A 9,227-nucleotide genomic window follows, 5' to 3' on the forward strand; every position below is an offset into this window, starting at 1 on the left:
CTTTGTGCAATACAAATTTATATAGGATAGGGAACATAATCCCATGATTAGGAAGATCTACGACCACCGGATAGATAAACAACTTCAGCAGATGATACAGGACGTTCGTGAGGGTGCGACCACCTCGCAACTTGGATCTGTCCAGATATTAGGAAGGCACTAGACATCCATTTTAGTACTGATGAGGGGTTCAGGCGCTGTCATCTGACGAACAAAGCTAACAGGACATTGCCAAGGTTGTTGAAGTATACTGGTTGGTCGGCAACCTTCATGAAGACAAAGAGTAGGCTGGTATGTAGTTTACTAATATTTGTTAATTATTACTTGAATTAATTGTTACTTGCTTTATTTTATTACTTCGTTTCAATATGTGTAATCGAAGTCGTTGGGTGTGATTCGATATTGGTGGAAACCTTCAAGTATACCCATACGTTAAAAGCCAACAAGAAAAGATTTGCTGATAAGCGGTCTGCGGCTCATTATGTGAGTTTTTAATTAATTCTAAGTTTAAAATGTATTCGGTTTAAAGTCAATTAACTATCATCCTAATCACAACATGTGTCACAGAGGAGGACTATACGCAGAGATTGGAGGCTGCACCCAACAATCTCAGCCTAGTGGGGATGACCCAAAATCTGATGCCTCAGTTGTCGATCCTAATAGGGTTTGGTACAAAAATAAAAATAAAAAAAATATTTTCACAAACCATTCAGTCATATTATTTTTTATGTTGATTACTTGGACATGAAATTCATTGTAATATATAAGAGAAAGTAGGGGTGGTACAGCGGGTCAACCCCGCTCTGTCTCTCCCCGCCACAAAACGGAACGGACTGGCTCACCCTGCCAAAGTGATACGGGCTGAACTTGCAAAGGGTGGACTGGCGAGATGCCCACCTTCTCTCTCTATTTTTCCTTTTTTAAATAGTCTATATTTATATAACAAATATACATCAACAGTAGTAACTTAAAAAAGGTTCAACAATCAACACAGTTCCACATTCAAAATCAAAATAGTAGATAAGAGGACAAAAAAACTTAAAAACAACAGACAACTAAAAACAGATAAGCAACCATAATAGAAAAAATTAGAGACAATTAGCACCTATAATGAAATCAAAAGCTCCACAACAGAACTAATATAGTACCAACGAACTAGTTTGGTAAAATTTTAAAAATAAAAGAAAAAACATCAATTGTACCAACCTGAAAATTAAAACTGCCAGAGTGAAGGGTTGGCCGGCTGGGTGAGCGCCACCACGGCTAGCCCGTGATTAACGGCTGAGCTGAGACACTGAGAAGTTGTTGGTATGTGTTGACGGTGGAGGAGAAGGTTGGCCGTTGCACGTTTAGGGCAGAGGAGGCTCGCTGCCGATGGTACTTGCTAGACTACAGTTGGTGCTTGATGTTGCTGTTGGTGCTTGCTTGAAGTCGCACGATGATGAATATGTTGATTCTAGAAGCTTCGAACATGATAAAAACGTTGATGCTTGGAGTTTTGATGATGAAGTTGATGAAGAGAGAATAAGAATAAAGGGGACAAGTGACATGATTGTGATTCTAAATGTCTGTTTGATGGGGTGAAAGAAAAAAAGAAAATGATGGTTTAATTTTAAGGTTTGATATAATACCAAAATATCTTTTGTTTTAAAAATATTAAAGTCTCAGTCCGTCTCGTCTCCATTCGAACTTGTAAACTTAGCGATAAAGTTTTTTGTCTAATCCATTATTTTTGACGAATTTAGCGGATCGGTCTAACGAATTTAATCCCATTACCACCGGCAAGAGAAAGTGATACAAGGCAACTATAGAATAATGGGTTAAGTAAAAGATGGATATAAGTCACAGTCATATAGAATGTTGTGGAATTTTCAACATTTTTTGTAGTGCATGTCCTATGATTGATTGGGTAAAAATGTTTGAATTTATGTGTTTGACAACGAAACATATGTAATGTCTTATCAGACGCGCACATGTACATAGAAAGAGAAAGGGAAGAGTCCTACTGTTATGTACAAGGCAGATTTGTTAAATTGAACGCATGCAAAGGTAAATGCAGATAACTTAGTTAAATGTTTTTTCTTTTTTGTCCATGTCAACGCACGCGCGTGCACGTGTTTACAAATATTAGACACTTCTTCTTATTGACTCTGTCCCCGCGATCTAATATTATTCTTAGGAGTAAATAAAATATGCAATTCAAATATTAGTTACCAGAACCATTAATGGTCATTCTTCCTCCAAGATCTGCTCATATATATAGAATCAAGAAAAACAAGATCAACCATGTAGCGTACCTATTGCTCTCATCCTACCATTATTTTTAATCCAACTTGACACAAAACATCTATAATAAGAATTAATTACATTATCTTTTACCAACTTATTAGATATTATTATATAAGATCTTATATCATTATACTTTATAGTTATGTAAATATAACACCGCCTTATTTTTAAATTATCGTAAAATTATTTATTATAAAAGTTTAAATTATTTAATAAAAACACAAAAATACTTATATATCTAACATAATCTAATTCTAGAATTTAGTTTTTGACTTATATAAATTTTATTATCAAATCATAAATAGTTATATATCTAATACTTACATCATATAAGATGTATAGAAATATATAAAAATTATTATGTACACACAAAGAATCAATTATCAAATTAATCATATATAAATACATGTATTATTTAATTAATTTTTAATATGAATTTTATATTTTAAATATATTTTATACCGTATCTAATTTGGTAGCAGATAGTAATATTATGTAATGTAAGGAAAAAAACTACAATTAAACCCTAGAATAATGATAATGATAATTTAGGTCATTGCAACCATAACAATAGCAAAGTATCAAAAGGACCAAAATAGTATAAATTCACAAGATTATTACTGACATCACAAAATATTCATACATGGTTTACTTAAAATCAATTAAGACAAGCAACAACACCAAAAGACAGAGAATAAATGACAACAGAATGGCTTCTCTTGTACCCTCAGAATTCAGTTTCCATAGCTACTTGATCTGAACCTGGTAATTCCAGAGGCTAGAAAGGTCCTGTGGGGCAACAACAGAAGTGATTCCATTGTTGTTGTTGTTGTTGGCATCAACAAGAGAAGTTTGATGATGGGCCATTTCCCTCTCTCCAGGCTTGAAACCATTCCTGAGGTTTGAAGAATTGTTTTGAAGCAAGGCTCTGAGAATTGAATGGTCATGAGTGGTGTAGCCGGAAGCGGAATATGTGGAACTTGGTGGTTGAGCATGTTGCATTGGCATCCCTTGAGAAGAGTAGAATGAATCAGCAACAAAAGGGGTGTTGCTAAATGGATCAAAGATCCCAACTTGGTTGTGAATGATTGGATTGGAGAAGCAGGGCACGTAAGGTGCTGTAGTAGCAGTGTTGGAAGGTGATGATGAGGAATCTGCCAATGGTGGCAAGAAAACAGAAGAGTCCAACCTCATTATCCCGGTAAGATGGATTTTCTTGGCGGCTGAAGACTTCTGAAACACCCTGCAAATCACCCACTCGTTCTGCACAAGCTAGAACTAGTTAATGATGATGGATGTATGAGTTTGAAAACAGAGGAGAAGAAAAGGAGGTACCTTTGCAGATTTGGGGAGGTTGTGGGGATTGAATTTACCATGAAGCCTGAACTCATGCATGACCCAATCAGATTTCTCACCTTTGGGAGCCCTACCTTTGTAGAAGACAAGGGTCTTCTTCATGCCAACAAGTGATTTGCCTCTGTATATCTCCTTGTCTTTTCCAGTGGCCTTCCAATACCCTGCTTCTGTTGCTCTGTTTGTCCTCAATCCTGTTGGGTACTTTCTGTCCCTTACACAGAAAAAGTACCACTCTTTTTCACCCATTTTCGCCTTCCCTAAACAATATAATCTTTATATATATGTATTTCAACAAAACCAAATAAGAAACTGAATTAGTTTAGTATGAACTCACATGGCAAATCCCAAGGCTCAGACCTATTCAAGTCCACCTCAGCAATGGCTCTGGCTGAAAAGTTAGTGTCAATAACCTTGTTGTATAGGTAATGACTTATAAGCTCTTCATCAGTTGGGTGAAACCTGAATCCCGGTGGCAAATCCATCTCAACCTCTGAACAAATGTTTTCCATTTGATATGTAAGAACCCCCAAAATGAAAGGGTGAATTCTAGGAATTGCTGATGAGAATCGAAAGAGAAGAGATCGAGTATGCAGAAAGTGGGAAAGAAAAGGTGATGAGAATCATGGAAGTGATCGAGAGAGATTTGAAAAAAAAGCTGAGAGAAAAAGAATCCCCCTAAATACCAGTGTGTGTGTTTGTGTTTGTGTTTGTATTTCAAAGAAAGAAAGAAACGTGGAATGTAAGGCAACCCAGTTGGTCGTTTATTGCCCACTTTCTTCAACTTTATATCTATTATCTTTTCATAATTTTACACACAACGTTTTTAGGCCTTTTTTTTTATTTTTTTAAAGAAAAAGTATAAGGAGATAATGAGAATATTAAACAATGTAAACAATGGATATGTTGGATGTTCATTTCAACAGGTATGCAGATGATTATGTTAATTATTCTTAATTGAATGGTTATTTTTTTTATTCGATTTACTCCTGCACAGTTAACAATAGTTGGATGTTCAATTCATTAGGTGTGCGGATAGTTATCCTAATGGTAAGATTTAGAAGGTAATTTGGGTTGGAGTGTTTTTTAACTTTATTGGGTCAATTTTAGAACCTATTATTCACTTTGTTTAGAAAAATTATTCTCTACTTAATAAAACCATTTTTTTTAGTAATTATTGTAGGGTAAACTTTGATATTCATTTTAGGGCAATTTACTTATATAAATAAAATGATAGAATCCTTTACCTAAATGTGCAAAACGGATTGTTGTTACGTGAATGTGCAAAATCCTATTCTATGTAATCCGTGGCAACCCACCACGGTTTCTGAATTGTGCATAAACCGTGGCAGGCTGGGACGGTTTATGGAAAAACTTAGATGTTTGTAAACCGTGGGAGGTTCCAGCGGTTTATGAAGGGGGCGTGGAAGGCATAAACCGTGGTAGGTTACCACAGTTTATGAAGAAGGTGCACTAAATGTAAAACCCTGTAACCCACCGCGGTTTATGAAGACTGCAGCAAAATAAGTCATTTTTAGAAAAATAAAAAATTTAAAAACCTAAATTTTTTATTTTTATACTTTTAGAATATAAGATTAAATATTTTTATTTAAATTAGAAAAATAAAATAAAGTCTAACAATATCCAATAAACAACAGATATGTAAATTTATTATTTTTTTAATTTTTAAACTAAAAAAAGTATTTTTTTTCTAATAGCAGAAAAATAAAAAATTACAAGAATATCTAAAGAATAAAAAATTGAAAAAAATTAATTTTTTTAAATTAATTTATTCTTAATTTGTAACCAATTACATAAAAAAAAGTCAACTGTCCGGGTATAGCATTATCCGATGAATAAAAAAATAAAAAAATATTTTTAAAAAATTTAAAAATTTTAAAAACCTAAATTTCTTATTTTTATATTTTTAGATTGTAAGATTAAATTTTTTTTAATTAAAATTGAGAAATAAAATAAAGGCCAGCAATATCTTGTAAACAACAGATCTGTAAATTTATTAATTTTTAATTTTTAAACTAAAAAATAATTCTTTTTTCTAATTGTAGAAAAATAAAAAATTCTAAGAATATCAAAAAAATAAAAAATTGAATAATTTTATTTTTTTAAATTAATTTACTCTTTATTTGTAAATAAGTGCAGCAAAGAAAGTCAACTCTCCGGGTGTAGATAAAAAAAAATAAAAAAATATTTTTAGAAAAATTAAAAAATTTAAAAACCTAACTTTTTATTTTTATATTTTTAGATTATAAGATTAAATATTTTTATTTAAATTAAAAAAATAAAATAAAGTCCAGCAATATCTAGTAAATAACAAATCTGTAAATTTATTTTTTTTAAATTTTAAACTAAAAAAAATACTTTTTTTCTAATAGTCAAAAAATAAAAAATTCCAAAAAATATAAAAAATAAAAAATTGAAAAATTTTAATTTTTTTAATTAATTTATTCTTAATTTGTAAACAATTGTAGCAAAAAAATTCAACTGTCCGGGTGTAGCCTTATCCGATGAATAAAAAAATAAAAATATTTTTCTAATAGTCGAAAAATAAATGATTCCAAGAATATCTAAAAAATAAAAAATTGAAAAATTTTAAATTTTTTTAAATTAATTTATTCTTAATTTGTAAACAACTACAGCAAAAAAAGTCAACTGTCTGAGTATAGCATTATCCGATAAATAAAAAAATAAAAAAAATATTTTTAAAAAAGTTAAAAATTTTAATTTTCTTAAATTAATTTATTCTTAGTTTAAATTAATTTATTCTTAATTTATTCTTCATAAACCGCTGTGGGTTACAGGATTTTACATTTAGTGCACCTTCTTCATAAACCGTGGTAACCTACCACGGTTTATGCCTTCCACGCCCTCTTCATAAACCGCTGGAACCTCCCACGGTTTACAAACATCTAAGTTTTCCCATAAACCGTCCCAACCTGCCACGGTTTATGCACAATTCAAAAACCGTGGTGGGTTGCCACGGATTACATATAATAGAGTTTTGCACATGCACTAACAACAATCCGTTTTGCATATTTGGGTAAAGAATTTTGTCATTTTATTTAAATAAGTAGAATTGCCCTTCATTTTATTTTATCATAATAAGTTCTAAATGTGAAGTATATATATAAAGACGAATTATTTTATGAGAAATTTTTGGGGTCAGCTATTTTTAGCTATTATTTGACTAGTACAATAATTAAATTGTATTGATTCATGTGTATAAATTTTGATAAATATAAGTATAAATTATATATTTTTTGTGTATTAAACCTTTTTAAATATTAGTATAAATTATTACTAACAAAATACTGACTAAAAATAATAATATTTACTGGTCATGTAACATTGTTTTTATTTTATCGTTCTTTTCTTAATTTAATGAGAAGTAACATTTAATTTTAATAACCTTAATAATGTGTAAATAGTTAATCCATTACAAAATGAGATACAAATATATCTTTTAATTTCTTTAATTTTGTGACTGTTTCTATATGTCATTGTTATTCAATTTTACCCTTATAAGATGTTATGGCTCAACACACCAGTCACCACCATATCATGCATATGATTATGATAATCCAATGTGGATTACTTTGTAAAACTCACTATTTAATAATGAAAAAACATTAATAATTTCGTACACAATATATTACAGAGTCTCTTATTCTATTGTTTGGGATATTGATTCTTTCATATTATTATTGTGACACGAATTAATAAATAATAATCAAGCGAGACAACGATGTTGATTGGTGCCTCTGATCAACTCATCATGGAATTCTTTTCTCAGTCATTACATGAAAATAAAATAGGGTCAGGTGGTGTAGTTAATAACTTAAATATCCATTTTTGTTAAAATAGATAAACACCAAAATTAAAGAATCTTTCCCCTTGTTTCTCATTATTTTTTCCATTACGAGAAGATAAAAGAGCATTATTCGTGAGCCTATCAAAATTACCAATATGGCCTTCAAGGTTTATTGGGAACAAAACGACGAGAGAGAGAGAAAACAACTGGCCTTTTTATTTATAAAAGTTTCCGAAACAGACATGGCAAGGATATTTGGGGAATATTAAAGTTGAAAATACTGAAAATGAATTAAAGTAATTATATTACTTGGCTGCTTGTCACGGCCTTGGACACACTCCAACGCTACCGTGCCGGCACTCGGACTTACTCAACCTCTTGAGCTAAGACCAAGTCAGCCTAACCCTCAATACTTAGCAAGAAAGCTAAGAACACAAGAGAACACAAGAGAAAGGAAGCTTTGATGGAAAGAACACTTTATTCCTCAAGTGTTGGTTATAGATGATTCACACACACCCACACTAACTCTTACCTCCTATTTATAGCCATCCACCTCCTCAGTGGATGGTTAGGATTAAATCTAATCAATGGTCTAGATTAATCATCTAGAACCTTCTTTATAAATATATATCCTACTACTACTTTCTAAATAATTCTAGATTGTTCCATACAACTCTTCATACTTTTATATCAATCCACACTCTTCTAGAATATTCCATGATCTTCTAGAGTCTTCTAGAACCTTCTAGAGTATTCTGAAGCCTTCTAGGATATTCTAGAACGTTCCGGAACCATCTAGAGTATTCTCAAACACTCTAGAAAACTATACAAACACTGTTAAATCTAACCTTCTAAAAATTTACCGTGACATGCTGGTTGCAAGGAAAAATTTTTCCCCTGCCCTGATGTCGAGTTGAATTTGTGATGTATAAGTATAACCTTGATATTTGTTTAAAGGAAAAACTTTTGGTAAATTAAAAAAAAAGAAGTGTATATATAATAATAAATGAATAGCAAAATAGACAAGAAAAGCAGTGATTGGTGGTGTTTTTTTTCTTTCTTTCTCTCTTTTTTTTTTTTTTTTAGTGTTTGACCAGGTTGGTACATTATTATCATGTTGTGTAGTTTGCTTACTCTCATGTCCAACTCGTTATTTAAATCAATAATCAATAATTAATATCAATATATATATAATTATATATACACACACAGAGAGACGCATTAATTTGTAGATTAATACTTAATTAAGAATAGCCAAAACAATTCACATACTAACATTTGAAATTTTGAATATGCATTAATATAGTAATGCTATGTTTGGAAGTTTTATGTCATTAAATGGCTTCAAAGCTAAAAGAAAGGTTTAATTGACTTTCATAAAATCTTGACATTCAAGAGTAAATTTAAATATTTGTTAATATATGAGATTATATTAAATTTTTAAATTTTAATAAATATAAATTAATTTTAAAAAAATTTTTAAAATATTTTTTAAAACACTTTTCTTTTTTATTACAAATATATGTACATGATAATTTACTAAATATAAAATAAAGTGCATGCACTTCCCCAAAGAAACTTTATTAAACCAAATCTCAATATCATAACCAAAATCAAGATCTAAGACCTTAGCTTGTTGAAGCCATTCCTATACTACATATATAGAAATAATTTGATAGATACACTAATTATTAACTATTAACAGCTCTCATAATCAGATCTAAGACCTTTGTATTTTTTTTCTTTAATCAAAAGC

General features: G+C 30.6%; 1 protein-coding gene across 1 annotated transcript; it reads right to left on the minus strand.

The window, feature by feature from the left end:
- Nucleotides 1–2,868: 2,868 nt before the first annotated feature.
- On the minus strand, nucleotides 2,869–4,415 carry LOC112708225 (NAC domain-containing protein 100). Its single transcript, XM_025760408.3, has 3 exons — nucleotides 3,980–4,415; nucleotides 3,625–3,902; nucleotides 2,869–3,552 (listed from the first exon to the last, which is right to left on the minus strand). The coding sequence occupies exons 1-3, from the start codon at nucleotides 4,152–4,154 to the stop codon at nucleotides 3,037–3,039; spliced, it is 969 nt and encodes a 322-aa protein (XP_025616193.1). The 5' UTR covers nucleotides 4,155–4,415; the 3' UTR covers nucleotides 2,869–3,036.
- Between the last annotated feature and the right edge of the window lie 4,812 nt (nucleotides 4,416–9,227).

This window comes from Arachis hypogaea, chromosome 8, assembly GCF_003086295.3.
Source record: "Arachis hypogaea cultivar Tifrunner chromosome 8, arahy.Tifrunner.gnm2.J5K5, whole genome shotgun sequence".
NCBI lineage: Eukaryota > Viridiplantae > Streptophyta > Magnoliopsida > Fabales > Fabaceae > Arachis > Arachis hypogaea.

Bases quoted from the DNA above. Each gene is read 5' to 3' on its own strand.
- LOC112708225 (XM_025760408.3), bottom strand. From the start codon at position 4,154: ATGGAAAACATTTGTTCAGAGGTTGAGATGGATTTGCCACCGGGATTC. The intron at 3,903-3,979 runs GTGAGTTCATAC...TATATTGTTTAG, and splicing joins TGAGCCTTGGGATTTGCCAT to GGAAGGCGAAAATGGGTGAA. The intron at 3,553-3,624 runs GTACCTCCTTTT...TAGCTTGTGCAG, and splicing joins ACCTCCCCAAATCTGCAAAG to AACGAGTGGGTGATTTGCAG.